The sequence below is a fragment of the Actinia tenebrosa genome, unplaced genomic scaffold (genome assembly GCF_029948245.1).
Source record: "Actinia tenebrosa isolate PJP-AT-01 unplaced genomic scaffold, QUT_ActTen_1.0 PGA_scaffold2__45_contigs__length_23673736, whole genome shotgun sequence".
Taxonomy (NCBI): Eukaryota; Metazoa; Cnidaria; class Anthozoa; order Actiniaria; family Actiniidae; genus Actinia; species Actinia tenebrosa.
The window spans coordinates 4,884,735-4,901,704 of record NW_028292579.1 but is presented as its reverse complement, the minus strand read 5'-3'; the positions used below and the strand labels follow the sequence as shown (position 1 = coordinate 4,901,704).

Here is a 16,970-nt window from a genome sequence, read left to right as displayed (position 1 = left end):
GCACCTCTCAATTTGACCGAGTCCATTTATTTAAAATATACTTATTATTTCTTTCCTTTCCGTTTCGAGAACAATTTACGGAAATAAAAACACAAAATATTATTCATAAGTGAATTCATAAGTGGTTGAAATTAAAAAAACATAACGTTGCATCTTGAGAATTTTAATTAATATGGCATGTGGAATTAGTCATGCCGAAAAACTGTCGAACTGTATGGCCTGCAAAGATCAACTGATGGTACACTCTAAAAGGTTGAAAGAAACAGCTTGATCTGTTGAGATACAGCGTGCACAACGTTGCCAGGAGCAATAAGATTATGAGAAACTTGAGCGTAGGATATTGAAATCGCGGTCTATGTCAGTGCAGTCGAGAGTACGATCAGTACTAGTATGACTTTTTGACAACAGTAAGTGCGGTGAACGATGCTGAAGTAATCTCTTTATTGCGCGCAAATTGGTATAATCAGCTATCCAGCAAGTATATTGTACAATAATACTCTTGTATAAGCCAGTTCATAGTTTAAGAATCGCTTTCAGTGCTCATGCGATTTTATCCTAATTTCTCACCTTCTTTTGTTTAAACCTTCTTTAGTTCAAACATTTTGCCTGCAGAGGGTCCCAATCCCTCGAGTACTATGTACTAAAATCACTGAGTACAAATACCACGACTTTTTGACAATAGAGACAGAGAGGGGAGAAAGGGGAAAGAGGAATTTGTTCGTGTGTGAATGGTCGCGCCATGGAGGGGATGGAGGGGATGGGAGTAGATGGTCGCGCGATGGAGGGGACGGGTCGGTTGTCGCGATGTGCAATTGCTCCTCCTGACAAAGACCTATTGGCGGGTTCTGAATCTGAATCTTTATTTAACCACGGTAAAATACATCAGTCAATTACAGCTAAAAATATATAATATAAATGCTAACTAAATACAGATATATAGTATACATGCTTTAGATACCTCTTTACATGTAGGCCGTGGGAGTCTTTACATTAAGAAAACACATTTTCAATGTTTTTGCCTCTCTCACAGATTGCGGAAGGCTATTCCACAGTGAAGAACCACTATAAAAAAAAGAATTCTTAAGATACTCAGTATGTGGCTTAGGAACTGAAAAGTATTTTTTTGATTACATAAGTTGTAATTAAGTTTTTTCAGCTCAAAGAGATTTTGGATGTACGTTGGCACGCGCTTATGCATCGTCTTATACATTAGTGTTGCATGCTGTGCGGCAGAAACATTTCATGTTTCCAAGACGCATGGAAACAATGTTTCCCAATGTTTCCTCGTTTAGCCACGAAAGTCAACATTCTAAAAGTTCGTTACTTAGCGACGCTAGGTTCATCTTGGAAGTGCGCATGCGCTAACCGATATTGAGTAAACATGTTTCCCGATGTTCCCTGACAGTTTTGCCACCTTTAAAAACATTTAAGAAAACATGTTCCTGGAGACATGTTTCCTCGTTTATCCAGGGCCTTAGTCTAATTTTTTTGTTTCAATAATAACATGGCTTCGCTATGCAAGCAAATGTCGAGAAAATTAAAGTAATAGATACTCCAACCAAATCCAGATGGTAATTATTAAACTTAGAATATTTGCTCTATATATTGAATTTGGTGAGGTACTGACTGCCTTGATTTTGGTGTTATTTTTAAGGGGAACAAGTGTGTTGTTAGGGTCTGTAACATCCCCTTCTAAGACAGCACCTGTCGCATCAGTCGCGCCACCAGGGCTTCCTGTAGGACATTCCATAAAACCTTCAGTAAGAATATCGATTTTTTCATGAAACTGTTGTTGAAAGGCCGCTAGTCCCCAGTAAAATTCATAACACTGCATAGACGCTGCTCGTACTATTTCAAACCCACTTTCCGACGATCGAGCGCAATAAATCTGGTGTGTATGCAAGTCTTGCAGCAAATAATGATCTTGTCCCCGTTTCTGTTTGGTATTCCATACCTTCCCAAGGCAGCCATAGCTTGCATCCTTCTTCCTGCACGTCACATCATACTGAAGATGGATTTGAGTCGGACTTGAGCAGATGTTGATTCTTCCAGGACACCTTGAATTTTTTATTCCACCATTAATAACATTAACGCGAAGCTTTCCGGAAAAGGAAAACATGTTAGGAAGAGGTCCCTGGAATCTGCAGTCCAGCAAAGGTTGATTACTTTCCAAGGCATTTGGACGAACAGCGATCTTTTCAATGTTACGACCCCAGCGAGGATAAGGATCCAATCTAAAGAGATGTCTTTTGTTGCAGAACTTTTCTGGGAGTGAGTTTTGAACAAACAGCATGGGATCTTGAATAGACTCCATTGGTAACGCAATACTTTGAGAAAGACGATACGTAAGATGAATGCTACTAGTAGCTTCGCTCTGTAAAACAGAGAACCCCACGAATCGTGGACGACAACCAATGGGCAAGTTAGCAGAAATAAGCATGAAGCTATTGTTGAAATGGGAAACTTTCCTTCGTTCCATCCAGGTTCTTTTGACACATCTGCTTGTAGGAAATAGATATTTGATTCCCTGACCTCTATCGGACTGCATACACATATACTTTCCTTCTTGTCCCAGTTCTATGTTTTGTTTTCCAATTCTGATTGTTTGCTCACCAGAATAAGCTGATTTTTCAATCCACTCTCCCAAAATAGCTTTAGGCAAGTCGCATCTCAGTTGTTCTAGCTCAGTTTTTTTGGCGTTTGATAGCAAGGAAGATGTAAGAGGCACTATATCAAACACAAAATAAGGAGTGGAATTCTTGATATGGCTGTCACTGAATCCGCATAAAGAATCAAAGTATATAAAAAGCTTAATATTGTTTGTTATTTGGTCCTTCTTAAATCGTAGGCAATGGAACATCTCGGTGTTTCTGTAGCCAATTTTCTTTTTCGTTTTGTCGCGCTTAACCACAACATAATTCCAACCACCTTTCTTCCATGATGCGCTATAACACCGCAGATATACGATATCCCTAGCATACATTACTCCACTAGTATCGTTATTAAATCCATCACAACCACGAAACGCACTGAAGTCCAAATATATGCCTTCTTTATTCACACAATCTGATTCCAAAAGACTTGCTTTGAGGGGACTCAAGTGACATGTGACGTTGTGAACAGCATCGTGAACCCGCGTAATTCTAAATGCCCCACGGAGATCACGTGGACAATCAGGTAGCTCCCGAAATTTATCAGCAATCAGAACCTGTTCAACATATTTCAGTTTCTGTGTATCACAGTGCAAGTCCTCAGATACGTTGCTGCTTTTGGATACCATGTACTGGACGACATTGAGACCTCTTGGAACGAATTTCACGCAAAGGAAACGAGTGTAGTGATGGTATCGTTCTCCAATTTCTTTAAACTTGCCAGTAATTTTGACTAGATAATGGTTGTTGCTGTATTTCTGGATGCAGCCAAAAAGATATCTATTGTTCATATTGCGCATTTGAGCCGCACTACCCTGTAACTCCCAATTGTGGTAGGGTGGGACAATGTTTGGGAAAGGAAAAAGCGGAGTCTTATCTTGCCGGGTGTGAAACCATTTGCACACTTTTCCAGGGATTAGTTTAGATACCAAACAGAGTGGCGAGGTTTCCAGAAAGCTGGGAAACTTGCAGGTTAATTGACTTGTACTTTCTCTTTTTTGTCGTTTTTTGAAGCTTCTTTTCAAGTTGTTTTCTAAATATATTAGCTTGTTTTCTTGCACCGTTTTGATTTTCTTTGTCCTGTGTATTTGTTCACTTCCTGTCAGAGCAGAAGGTTTCATTGTAAGAATATCTATTTTTTCAATTAACCATTAGTTATATTGGAAGACACCTACTGCGGATTACGATAGTGGGATTAAAAGCATTATTTTGCATGCGGCTGGTATTTCGATAATTCTAATCCCAAAGACTGTTCAGTATTGAGGTAATGTGTGTTTTCAGCAGTTTCGTTGGGGACGTTTTTTCTATTTTTGTTCGACCTTTTATTATTTTTTTCGAGGTATTACGGTTAATAATAATAATATTTAATACTAATATTGCGCATTTTCTATATAAATACTCAAATGCGGATTAAAGTTAAAGAATTTGTTACCCAAATACTCCGGCTTCAGTGCCTCAAAGTAGGGCCAAAGTATTGTACAAGTGAAGCTTGAGTAAGAAAGTTGGCGGTTGGCGCGATCCTAAGTAAAAGATCAGTAATTTTCTCCATAGTGACATCATCGCCTCATATTATCTTTTTTCTAATGTATTGGCGGTTTAGCCTTATCAAATGCAAAACTTTTAAAATGATATCCTCATAGAGAAGCATTTGAAGCGCGCTGTCGGTTCCAGTTGGAAAAAAATGTCGAAATGAAATAAAATTTCTTTACCTTTAGGTTTTGAGTGAATTTCGACAGTATGTGGATTCTGATCCCTAGTCAGAGCTAAGGTACTATAGGACGCCCTCACATCTGGGTGGCTTGCAGTCTCTTCAGCTCTTGATCCACGATAGATTGTTTTGATCGTCGGTACTTTTTGGGCAGTCGGTAGATTATGATGGTGCCTAACCAGGGCCATACCAGATACCCTCACATCTGGATGGCTTGCAGTCTCTTCAGCACTTGATCCACGATAGATTGTTTTGATCGTCGGTACTTTTTGGGCAGTCGGTAGATTATGATGGTGCGTAACCAGGGCCATACCCAACACCTTCACATCTGGGTGGCTTGAAGTCTCCTCAGCACTCAATACGCGACGTGCAGCGATCCTTGTCGATACATGTATACTTGTGTCGCTTGGAGTCTCAAACTGCACAGAATTTCTTTGATGCTGTCTGTTGAAACCCTTGGAAGTCGTCTGCTTATTGCTAAGGGACTTCGCAGCATTACTGTCTGCTGTAGTGTAGTGGTTAAAACTTTGATTATAGTGCACCACAACCCTACCGTGCTCGGCGCCATGACAGAAGCAGTTAACTTTCAGCAGCGTAAAAAACAGCCAAACAGCCAAGAGACGTTGAAGAAAAGAAACCTTCATCGGCGATAGGAGTGTTGATCGCTCGGCTTCCATCACCCAAACCTACTTCTCCAAACTATATTGCTGTGTTTCCTAATAACCCTCTAGCTTTTTCCACTCAGCGGAAATGAATAATATAAATAGCTAAATGAATAGTACAACTTTTATTTAATTGGCCCATGAAACCAATAAAACCAATGAGTACAAAAAAATTCTGAATGTGATTCTTAACAAGTCCTGGCTATAGGATTATATTTGGCTAATTTTTTTAAAAAAATCAAAAACAAAAAGAGAGAAAGAAAAAAAATCTTTGCATTTTGTTTTATTTTCTAGTCAGTACAGTTTCCTTTGGTACTCAGAGTTTATAAGGAGTAGTATTAATATAATATAAAGCTAATGGGATTATCAAATTTATAATCGGATTTTTAATGTCGCGAAAAGAAATCATAAGAACTAGATTAAGAAAAGTCTCCGCCACGAGTAATGATTAATTTGGTCATTTGAATATGGCTATATCAAAGCAGGCCTTTCTCTCTTGGATTTTGAACTCAACTTAAAATAAAAAGTTAATTAAAATTTGTGATGTGCCTTCTGCTAAAAGTCCAACAATATATATCAAGTAATGTTGATGGAACTCTCTAGAAACTCTCTATCTCTTGTATTCATGAGATTTCATATTTCTTTTGAATAAGGCCGCCGGCTTTTATCCATTTCCTTTGTTTGGCTTGTAAAGGACAAATAGATTGGCAGATGTTAAAGTAAAAGATAGCGTTTCCTTTCTTTTTTTTCAATTCGATTCATGTAGTTTTACGTCGTCCTTTTGATTTTTATTAGTTTTTCTGGTCGTATATCTTCTCTTCTCTTTGAGTTTCTTTTCTTTTCTTTCTTTCTTTCTTTTTTTCTTCTTTTCTTTTGGCTTCTCTGCTCATGTCTTTCAATTCTCCTTTGTTTCTCTTCCTATTTTCTTTTTTCCCCGTTTCCAATTTCCTTTTCTTTTCTTCTGTTCTGTTCTGCATGTTCTACTTCGATCTCAGTGTTTTATTCCGTTTTGTTCTGTTCATGTTACCTCCATTTGCTAGCTATATTGGTGGCCGACCATTTCAAAACTCTTGTAACCGATCCTTAATTTATCAGACTACATGTACAGCCCGACTGCAAACTTAACTCCGACTTACATGCTGAACAAGGACACATTTTATTATTTCTCTACACGATACACATCAGCATTATCTAATATCTATGATGGTTAAGAATTCAATAAAATATAACCTAATTGCGTTGTCTCGGCGCCTAACTAACTAAGAGGTTTAATGCAGTATACAGGCCATCTTAAGCAGATTTTAAGAAGCCTACGCAATCCAAATGCCTTTTAAAAATACTTTAGAACCTCAACCTCATTGTTAGGTAGGTAGGTAGGTAGGTCGGTCGGTCGGTCGGTCGGTCGGTCGGTAGGTGGGTAGGTGGGTAGGTGGGTAGGTGGGTAGGTGGGTAGGTGGGTAGGTGGGTAGGTGGGTAGGTGGGTAGGTGGGTAGGTGGGTAGGTGGGTAGGTGGGTAGGTGGGTAGGTGGGTAGGTGGGTAGGTGGGTAGGTGGGTAGGTGGGTAGGTGGGTAGGTGGGTAGGTGGGTAGGTGGGTAGGTGGGAAGGTGGGAAGGTCGGTCGGTAGGTCGGTCGGTCGGTCGGTCGGTCGGTAGGTGGGTAGTTGGGCAGCTAGGTAGGTGAGTAGGTGGGTAGGTGGGTAGGTGGGTAGGTGGATAGGTGGGTAGGTACGGTAGATAGGTAGGTGAGTAGGTGGGTAGGTAGGAAGGTAGGTAGGTAGATAGGTGAGTAGGTGGGTAGATGGGTAGGTGGGTAGTTGGGCAGCTAGGTAGGTGAGTAGGTGGGTAGGTGGGTAGGTGGATAGGTGGGTATGTACGGTAGATAGGTAGGTGAGTAGGTGGGTAGGTAGGAAGGTAGGTAGGTAGGTAGGTACGGTAGATAGGTAGGTAGGTGAGTAGGTGGGTAGATGGGTAGGTGGGTAGTTGGGCAGGTAGGTAGGTGGGTAGGTGAGAAGGTGAGTAGGTGGGTAGGTGGATAGTTGGGCAGGTAGATAGGTGGGTAGGTGAGAAGGTGGGTAAGTGGATAGGTGGATAGGTGGGTAGGTGGATAGGTGGGTAGGTGGATAGGTGGGTAGGTAGGTAGGTGGATAGGTGGGTAGTTTGGTAGGTGGGTAGGTGGATAGGTGGATAGGTGTGTAAGTGGGTAGGTGGATAGGTGAGTAGGTGGGTAGTTTGGTAGGTGGGTAGGTGGGTAAGTGGGAAGGTGGGTAGGTGGGTAGGTGAGTAGGTGGGTAGTTTGGTAGGTGGGTAGGTGGGTAGGTGGGTAGGTGGGTAGGTGGATAGGTGGGTAGTTTGGTAGGTGGGTAGGTGGGTAGGTGGATAGGTGGATAGGTGGATAGGTGGATAGGTGAGTAGGTGAGTAGGTGGGTAGTTTGGTAGGTGGGTAGGTGGGTAAGTGGGAAGGTGGATAGGTGGGTAGGTGGGTAGGTGGGTAGGTGGGTAGGTGGATAGATGGGTAGGTGGATAGGTAGGTAGGTGGATAGGTGAGTAGGTGGGTAGTTTGATAGGTGGGTAGGTGGGTAAGTGGGTAAGTGGGTAGGTGGGTAAGTGGGTAAGTGGGTAAGTGGGTAGGTGGGTAGGTGGGTAGGTGGGTAGGTGGGTAGGTGGGTAGGTGGATAGGTGGGTAGGTGGATAGGTGAGTAGGTGGGTAGTTTGATAGGTGGGTAGGTGGGTAAGTGGGTAGGTGGGTAAGTGGGTAAGTGGGTAAGTGGGTAGGTGGGTAAGTGGTTAGGTAGGTAGGTGGGTAGGTGGGTAGGTGGGTAGGTGGGTAGGTGGGTAGGTGGGTAGGTGGGTAGGTGGGTAAGTGGGTAAGTGGGTAAGTGGATAAGTGGGTAGGTAGGTACAGGCTAATTGTTTGGAATATTGGTAGTAAAATGTCTTATCTTTTTCTTTGACTTGAAGAAGATAATTTCTTCGTACGCGTCCGATTACTTCTTCTTCAAATTAGAATTTTGTTTCTTCAACCATTTTCGTGACGTCACCATTTGTAATTCCTTCTACTTGTTTTTGTTCTTTCAAATCAATCTCGATTTTTTCATTGACAATATCAGATATGGCAGAGTTAGGCGTGCCAAGGCTGTCCGTGACTTGCGCGCTGACTGTGTTTCTGAATCTCGTGTCGTATATCTCGTTCTGTGCATCTTGTACGGTGAGAAGAAACGTCAAAAAGCAGCTTACATTACACTGTGGGTTATTGCACATTGATAGCAATAATCTTCCAAAACCAACCAAGTAGCGGACTGTTGATGAATGAGATTACAAATATTCCTCAATAATTATGATCATGAATCGGTAACTTACGTCCACTGACGGCCTTTCTAGACTATAATCACATAACAGGATACTTGCGAGGTTCTTGCCACAACTATAGTATATATATTATTTGTTAAAATAAAAATGAATTTTAAAAAAATGGGATTTAACAGTAGCTTTTCCACAGAGTGGCTCTTCATCCAGTGAATTCCAATTGGAATTTAGAAGTTGATTTTGCGGAGGGAGGAAAACCGGAAAACCCTGAGACTAACCCTCGAAGCACAGGAGAGTACCAACAAGTAACCCACTCACATACGATAGCGAGTCTGAGAATCGATCCAAGGTTGCATTGGTGAGAGGAGAGCTCTCTCATTGCTCAATGGTTTACATCTTAAAAGCAATCGAACTTGCTGGTAGTTGGAACAATATGCGAAACATTAAAACTTCAAATCATTTGAATACATAACCCGCTACTCTGTGCTTTATAAATTTTCTACTTGTTTGCCCCTCTCGGCATACCATCATTCAAGATGGCCGCCGTATCAATATAAAGGTCTATTTACCTGCTACGATTGCTATGACCAGTGAATTTGTAATGACAAGTAGAATCCCGAGTCCAATACCGTCCTGTCCACGGTCAACACCAGAATCATAACTCTCATCTGAGGGCACCTTTAGCAACACACCAATCCCAAGATTAAATGACGTCACCAATAACGACGTCATCTGCAGGTAATCCTCGAATAGGTCTGGGATTGGTCTGAATAGAGCATGAAGCACGGCAAACCCTGCTGACGTCATGGCAGCCACGCCGATCTGGGTTCGACTTTGGGAGCCAATAAACACAACGCCGGCTGTCAGGATGACTTTTCGTGCCATTTCTACTGCCTCCCAGTACCAACACTTGCTTGAATAGTTCTCGTGTAGGAAACTGAGTGACAATGTGATGGGAGTAACGTCTTTGACTTGCCTGGAAAGAATCAAACAATAACATGATTACGATGTATACCTAATATACAGTACCTATACCACCTATACCCGCCTGAGATAAAATGTTAGCCAATCAAAATAGAGAACATTTGCAAAACTGAGGTGTATTTTTTCCTCTTGAAATTTTGGACGTTGCCAATAAGTGCTTGATGACAGTGAAAAGATGTTTGATGAATTTGACATGTTTTAAGTTTTTCAATTTTTGCAGGCTTCAAGACATTTTGTAGTGACGTCATTAATACGTCACTATTTCAGATCAGCCAGATACAGTAAACAAACGCGTTTAATTAGTGTTCATCATTGTTTACGTACCCTTCCTTTTGGAGGTTCTTATAATGATATTTCCAAAGAAGTAGAGTCAATACCACAGGAAACCCAATCACGTAAATCAGCGACGCGTATGCTGCGGAATAAAACCTCACGTGTTGTTTGGTGAAGCACTCAAGTGTGTAGTCAGATCTCAAGTAGGCTGGGCAAACACGTGCTTCCTCGTGTGGACATAACTGGTGGCACGAGGCAGGAAGAATCTCAAACACTCTGACGCATGTTGATGGGTAAAGAACGAACGAGAGGAACAATGACATACGAAGGCAAGAACGTTTAGAAGCAAACAGAGCATCTTTGGCATCGATACCTTTGATGTCAAACCACAGCTTCCTTATGATGTAATATAACATTGGCATGGCAACGCAGACCACATTACCTGCCAGTCCTAGAACAAAGTCACTGTACGCGTTGACTTTGAGACTGGGAACCAGACAGCTTAATGGCACGATCTGCAGAATATTCAGCTGGATGAAGCGCACGTAATAGCCGATAGAAGATACTGCTGAGGGCCATTGTACGTACGAAAAGGCTTGAAGGATTCCAGCTAACACTTGGTAAAACCCAAGAAGGATCTTCACGTGCGCTAGAAAAATATCAGTTGTGGCCCTTCCCGATGACTTGGATCTTTTGTCGCTTCGGGTAAGTACTACAAAGATGACAGCCAACACGCAGAATACACCTGACATCTGAATAGCTGCGATTGTCTTGGAAGGACATGTGTGGCATTCAAGGAGGCGCTTGTAGTATCCATGAGAACAGACAGCACACAGGGGGCCCGTATAGCCTGTAGCGCAGTCGGCACGAAGACCCCCCTTGCACGATTCTGCTCGTTGACACTTGTGTGGTATCGGCAGGACCCCTGTCAATGAAAACACGAATACATTCAATATACACCGAATTGAAAGATGGCGGCTAATTTGGATAACTATTGTTCTGCGACTAGCGACTGACTAGCCTCTCATACATGTGAAAACGCTTTTATGTGAACACGAGGCTAGTCAGTCGCTTGTCAGTGCAGAATGATAGTTATTCAAATTGGTCGCTATAATATGATTCGGTGCATACATTTATGGAATCATTAGTTTGTTTGTCTGTTAAAGGACTTAATTTTGCGATTAGTGTCCAACTTGCAATCTTACTAACCGTGGTAAACAGAGGTGTTTTTGTCGTAATCATCGCCCTCAATCTCCAGGTTATCCACCAGTTCTTTATATTCTCGAATCGCAAATCCAGGTCCCTCAAGGGACCAATAATATCCGGGAGATAGAATAACAACGTCCTTTTGACATATGGTCCCTTGACCAGGACAAGGGAAACATTTGCCAAAGCGGTCTAAACGGTAGCTGTTTCTAAGACAGGGACACGCCCTGAATCCAGCGAAACTTGTTGTGTTGGTCCCTAAAAGATTGAAACAAATGTGACAGATGACCAATAATTTTGTATCAGATAATATCACACCATATCACATCACATCTCATCACATCACATCACATTACATCAAATCAAATCAAATCTTATACATTCATCTTTACCTTCAGGGCAAGCATTACAGTCTGATAGTAATATTCCTGGTGCGTTTTTTGGATGCACAAAGGTTCCTTGGTGACATTCCTTACATCCATTACCATGTGAAGTCAAACCAACCGCAGCTACCGAGTCCTGGTAGAAACCTCCTGCAAGTAACAACAAAAATGAATTGCATCTCCGTGGATCGAGCTGTCCATAAAATGAGATGAGAGCCGAGATTGCGATTGTTACATTTTATTGTTCCTGGTAAAGTGGTTGACACATAACATCAAAATGGCCAACAGTATTTACAACTTTCATATCATACGATATTTTATCTGCGCAACAATTCAAACATCGCGTGAAATTCCTATCACGTACCGGCAGAATTTGTTCTAAACGAAAATTGTTTACAGTATTTACCATGTTCATGACATATGGTGTTTTAGTTTTTAGTTGGTAGCAGCACACGAGGGGCAGTGATTGCATGCCAAAGCAGATGTCGAGATTTAAACATTTTTAAAAATTTTCATTTTAGATAATTTGCCATGAGGCAGGTGCTACACAAAAGAACAATTGTCCCCTACAAGGGGCAACACCATTCCATTTCATTTCATTTCACACATTTCATTGATACACACACTGAAGGGATTGGAGTGTTTCCTTCAATGCCTTCATTGAAAGTATCGATTCATTCATGGGCGCGAGAAGAGAAGCCAATTCAGAAGATGATACGTTTCACCTGCAGGGGATTTTACACATCCCGTGAAATTCTTATCACGGGCAGAATTGTTCTGTAATTACCACTTTTGTATCATACGATTTTTTACCTGCAGGACATTTTACACATCCCGTGGTTACGCCATCACCAATAGAGTATGTCCCTCTAGCGCATGGATGACAGTACCCAATCTTGCTGCAGAGGAAACCAGTTGTATTCAGGATTTCCCCCAACTCATTTGTTTGGACAGTAAACTTGAGTAGACTTTCTGCAAACCTTCGTATGCAAAAATTCTAACTTTAGTCAACAAGTGATAAATAAGTGATGAAAAAATGAATACAACTCACATGAAAATAGAGACTCCATTTTGTGGGATTACAGAACCACTGAAGACATTAATGTTGACTGAAGATAACTTGTTGTTGTAAACCACTCTGTAAGAGAAAGTGAATATAATATATTCTTGGTTTTCACCTACGTCATCATGAATTTCAAAAGCGTAAATTCGCATTATAATGAAATAGAAGTTTTATATTCTTGTAAAGCGGTCCAAACTACGTATACTGGCCAAATTTTAAGGCTGTTAAGCATTTAGTTGCGGAACTATAGGCGAGTAAACATGACGCAATTTCTGGTTAAAATGTATGGAGCGGCCATCTTGGTGTTCCAAGTTGGTATACCATCATGGCGGACGAAATTCCAAAGTCTTAAAATGATGGAATATTTAATATGTTTGGCTATTTTTCACTTAAATATACTTTAAATAGATATTTTAAACGTGTATAAGGGAAAATCTTTCAACTAAAGTAAATTATTTTAATATTTTCATCGCTATTTAGATAGGCGTGACGGTATTGCGTGACACAAACTCAACCTTCATAACTCGGGAACCAAACATCGAAATGACTCGAGATTTTTTCTTGTGACTTATAACACTGACTTCTAAAACATACTTGAGAAATGTCTTTATACGATCTATAGTTTAGATTTTGATGTTCTGATGACGTCATGTGAAAACTAGCAATAGCTCTTACTTCCCAAGACAGCATCTTTGTAAATCAGTGTTACAGCTGAAAGATTTTCCATGTCTAATAAATAATGGTAATTGAAATGGGTAGAGGGCAATTTGTTAATCACAAGTTTGATTTCAGACCAAAATTGCACGACACGAAGTTCAATTACCACTTAATTTTATCTATTTTGAAATCTCCTGTAAAAAAAGAAATTTAACATAACTGTACTACAACTAGAAAATCCTCAATTATTTTTTCTCATGCTTTTTTGGCTTTTCCCCCCCTATGATATGATTGGTCGAATGATATGTTTTCTGCAAATTAATTGGCTCTACAAAACAGTGCGAGAAACGATCAAAATGCAGAAATCCCCAGTGATTTCAAAGTGAATATAATTAGGTTTATATTATTATTATTATTATTATTATTATTATTATTATCATCATTATTATTATTATTTACCCTCAAGACGTTATTTTAAAAAATATGCTCTTTTAACAATACTTTTTGGTCTTATATAATGGCTATACTTGTATCTACTTACAGTGAGGTCATGTGCGTCATGACAAATGATCCTGGTTCTATGCTAGATATCTTGTTGTCCGAAAATATCCTATTGAAATATGTTAAAGAAAACGAAAATTGAAATGCAAGGCAATTATATACATTAACTGAAAATATATGAGAGTGAATAAATATAACACAGAGCAAAGCATAGCATCGTGTAGCACAGCGCGATACAGCAAACTACAGTACGTAATAGCATGTGCATACGCACATCACATCGCATCTCTTCATACCACATCACACAACACCTCCGCACAACACATCACAACACAACACACCACACCACATCACACAACACCTCCGCACAACACATCACAACACAACACACCACACCACATCACACAACACTTCCGCACAACACATCACGACACAACACACCACACCACACCAACAAAGCCTAGCCTAGCATGGCATGGCATGGCATCGCATGGCACAGCAAATCACAGTACGCTACGTGCAAAGCACGACTGAGGGACAAAGACATACAGTCAATTCAAAAGATGTTGTCGTCGACCAACTCAAGCCTACGCGACTGGACCGAAAGGAACTATGGGTAGTAATCATTGAAGCCGAGTTGACTCCATAATTTTATCTGACTAGTTATGCCTGGTTTACAGCACGAACCTTCGTAGGCGAGCGGGAAGTGTTGAAGGAGACGTTTTTTTAATGCCTTCATATTTTCGAAATTGTGAACTGAATCATAATTACTTTGTTTTTCTTTCCCTAAACCCAAAGACATGCATTTGATTATTATCTTATTACTAGCGGGAACAATTAATTCAGAACGAATATTTAACCGCTTCAGTGATTTTTACCCATATTCCTTTCGGTCCAATCGCGTAGGCTTGACCCGGTCGACGACAACGTTTTTTGAATTGACTGTATAGAAAATACTTACGCAAGCACAAGGTTACGCATTGCTTGGAACTCATCCCGCTTCGTTATGTTTGTCAGTTTATTGTGATGGAAAAATCTGGTTAGATAAAGCCATTTGTTACTCACAATTCAACAGTATATCTATTTTTCACATTAAACTAGAGTTGTTTTTTTTTTGTCACAGTTATTAATATCACTCATATTGACTGAGAATGAAATCGATCCCCGTAATATTAAAGAACGTATTATAGAAGTAGAAGTGTAGAAAATTATTGACTTACGCATGACTGGTCTGTGTTAGTCCTCTCATTGCCCCAGGCTCGATGTAAGAAATATCGTTGTTGTTTAAAAGACTAAAATAAAAAGCGAGAGAAGTTAAATTGTCGGTATCTGAACATTGCCTCGCAGCAGGTGTTTATTTCTAGCAATGCGCATGAATCACTAATTTTATGCATTTGACTAGAGCCAAAGGATAGGCTAAAGGTGCAAGGACATGAGGAACCCAGATAGATACATGAAGCAGGAAGCAGAAGGAATCCTTCCTTCCTAGGCTAAAGGTGCATGGACATGAGGAACCCAGATAGATTCATGAAGCAGGAAGCAGAAGGAATCCTTCCTTCCTAGGCTAAAGGTGCAAGGACATGAGGAACCCAGATAGATACATGAAGCAGGAAGCAGAAGGAATCCTTCCTTCCTAGGCTAAAGGTGCATGGACATGAGGAACCCAGATAGATTCATCAAGCAGGAAGCAGAAGGAATCCTTCCTTCCTAGGCTAAAGGTGCATGGACATGAGGGACCCAGGTAGATGCATGAAGCAGGAAGCAGAAGGAATCCTTCCTTCCTAGGCTAAAGGTGCAAGGACATGAGGAACCCAGATAGATACATGAAGCAGGAAGCAGAAGGAATCCTTCCTTCCTAGGCTAAAGGTGCATGGACATGAGGAACCAAGATAGATACATGAAGCAGGAAGCAGAAGGAATCCTTCCTTCCTAGGCTAAAGGTGCAAGGACATGAGGAACCCAGATAGATACATGAAGCAGGAAGCAGAAGGAATCCTTCCTTCCTAGGCTAAAGGTGCATGGACATGAGGAATTCAGATAGATACAGGAAGCGGGAAGATTACAGGTACACTCACATAAATTGACATCGATATAGATCATCAAACAGCCCTTTTGGGATCCTTGAAAGACGATTGCTGTTCAAATATCTATAAGAGAAAAAGTTATCGCAAGATTAAAAGAACGATGGGTAATTGCTAAGTTATATTTTTGCGGGGAAGAACGGGTATACGAGCTGCGCGAGGGCATAGCCAATAGAATGCTATCCTTCTGCGTCGACCTACAATTTAACTTAGACTTGCCAAGCATACCCATGCAGGATTTGGCGCATCGATAAACTCTAATAAGCGAATGGATGTATTTACGGACTAAATTGGAGTACTTGATCACGTGCAATTAATTAAGCAGTCAGAGCGCGCGATTACAATACTTACAATCGTAAAATGTATGTTTTGCCTTTAAATGTTTCAGGATGAAGATAATCAATTTCATTTCTACCAAGATTCCTGGTAACATAAAAACAGTAAAAGATCTGATTTCTTTGTTACTCTAATTTATAAACCTCATGAATAATTAATGAGGAAAACACAATAGAAATCATTGTCCGTGGAGGAGGTTGTAAATATGATACAAAATCGTCCTGATTTGCATAAACTTTAACTCCAATTTTCTTACTCGCCTTCGACTCGTGGTTGTATATCTGATACAACACGGCCACTCATATTGTATATATTACTCCTATATTTACTCTTATATTTGTAATTTTGTTAGAGCAATAACAGTTTGAACATGAGAATTAAACCTGACACTCATTGTATCACGTGATGGTAACCATGACAGGAGGCACAACAGTCTTTTCTCCCTGAAAAAACGAATTATATCTCATCTACATCAGATTAAACCAATTCCTAATTCAAACTTAATTCAATAGTCCTCTTCACAGTTCGCGCCATCTTGAAAGGTAGCCATGCCATTGAAATTAAAGCGCACGAACGGTGAGCTTGCAACGGTTGAGACCTTTTTTAACACCTTGGACAATTTACATATCTATCGTTGCAAAGCTCATCGTTCTTTTCACTTCGATTTCAAAGGCACGGCTACCTTTCAAGATGGCGCAGGGAACTATGAAGTGGACTATTGTTCCTGCCTCCTGTCATGGCTGCCATCACGTGATGGTGCAAATCCTCTATGGATAGATATTTTACATGATATAATATACTAAAACTGATTGCATTAGTAGCAGAAATGAAGTTACAGCCGGTTTTACTCACAAGATCATTAAACGTCGAAGCTTTGCAAACGTTCGAGAAGTGATATTTTTGATGTTATTGAAGCTGATTTCCCTAAATTACGACATGATACGTTAATAAAACATTTTTATACATGAAATGATCAGAAACATATAAATAATGCTTCCTCTTAAAGAGAACCGGGTGTATCACAGGGCTTGATGTCTTACACCAGCATTTCTCATTACCTTGTTAATCTATTTCTAACAGTTCTAGCAAAATACTAAACAGAAAATACTCATAATATACTGATGGGTGCCTTTAGTACCGCTATATAGCAATAATGAATACC

General features: G+C 40.4%; 2 protein-coding genes across 2 annotated transcripts in view; both read right to left on the bottom strand.

Moving 5' to 3' along the window:
• Window positions 1–843: 843 nt before the first annotated feature.
• LOC116303269 (uncharacterized) lies at window positions 844–6,457 on the bottom strand. Its single transcript, XM_031712783.2, has 2 exons — window positions 4,361–6,457; window positions 844–3,750 (listed from the first exon to the last, which is right to left on the bottom strand). The coding sequence occupies exons 1-2, from the start codon at window positions 5,034–5,036 to the stop codon at window positions 1,538–1,540; spliced, it is 2,889 nt and encodes a 962-aa protein (XP_031568643.1). The 5' UTR covers window positions 5,037–6,457; the 3' UTR covers window positions 844–1,537.
• A 1,402-nt stretch (window positions 6,458–7,859) lies between these two features.
• Window positions 7,860–16,970, bottom strand: part of LOC116303260 (uncharacterized) — an 18,810-nt gene continuing 9,699 nt past the window's right edge. Inside the window, exons 16-28 of the mRNA XM_089034568.1 lie at window positions 16,661–16,732; window positions 15,824–15,895; window positions 15,467–15,538; window positions 14,612–14,683; window positions 14,353–14,427; window positions 13,432–13,500; window positions 12,222–12,308; window positions 11,984–12,150; window positions 11,180–11,320; window positions 10,791–11,045; window positions 9,633–10,506; window positions 8,894–9,300; window positions 7,860–8,317 (exon numbers count right to left, since the gene is read on the bottom strand). Coding sequence (XP_088890694.1) covers window positions 8,022–8,317; window positions 8,894–9,300; window positions 9,633–10,506; window positions 10,791–11,045; window positions 11,180–11,320; window positions 11,984–12,150; window positions 12,222–12,308; window positions 13,432–13,500; window positions 14,353–14,427; window positions 14,612–14,683; window positions 15,467–15,538; window positions 15,824–15,895; window positions 16,661–16,732 — 2,659 coding nt within the window. The 3' untranslated portion in view covers window positions 7,860–8,021. The remainder of the gene's footprint in view (window positions 8,318–8,893; window positions 9,301–9,632; window positions 10,507–10,790; window positions 11,046–11,179; window positions 11,321–11,983; window positions 12,151–12,221; window positions 12,309–13,431; window positions 13,501–14,352; window positions 14,428–14,611; window positions 14,684–15,466; window positions 15,539–15,823; window positions 15,896–16,660; window positions 16,733–16,970) is intronic.

What these genes read in the sequence shown, in the direction of transcription:
- LOC116303269 (XM_031712783.2), bottom strand. Translation starts at nt 5,036, where the DNA reads ATGGAAGCCGAGCGATCAACACTCCTATCGCCGATGAAGGTTTCTTTT. An exon ending in AATTCACTCAAAACCTAAAG is followed by an intron (nt 3,751 to 4,360) that starts GTAAAGAAATTT and finishes CTGCTCTGACAG; the next exon opens with GAAGTGAACAAATACACAGG.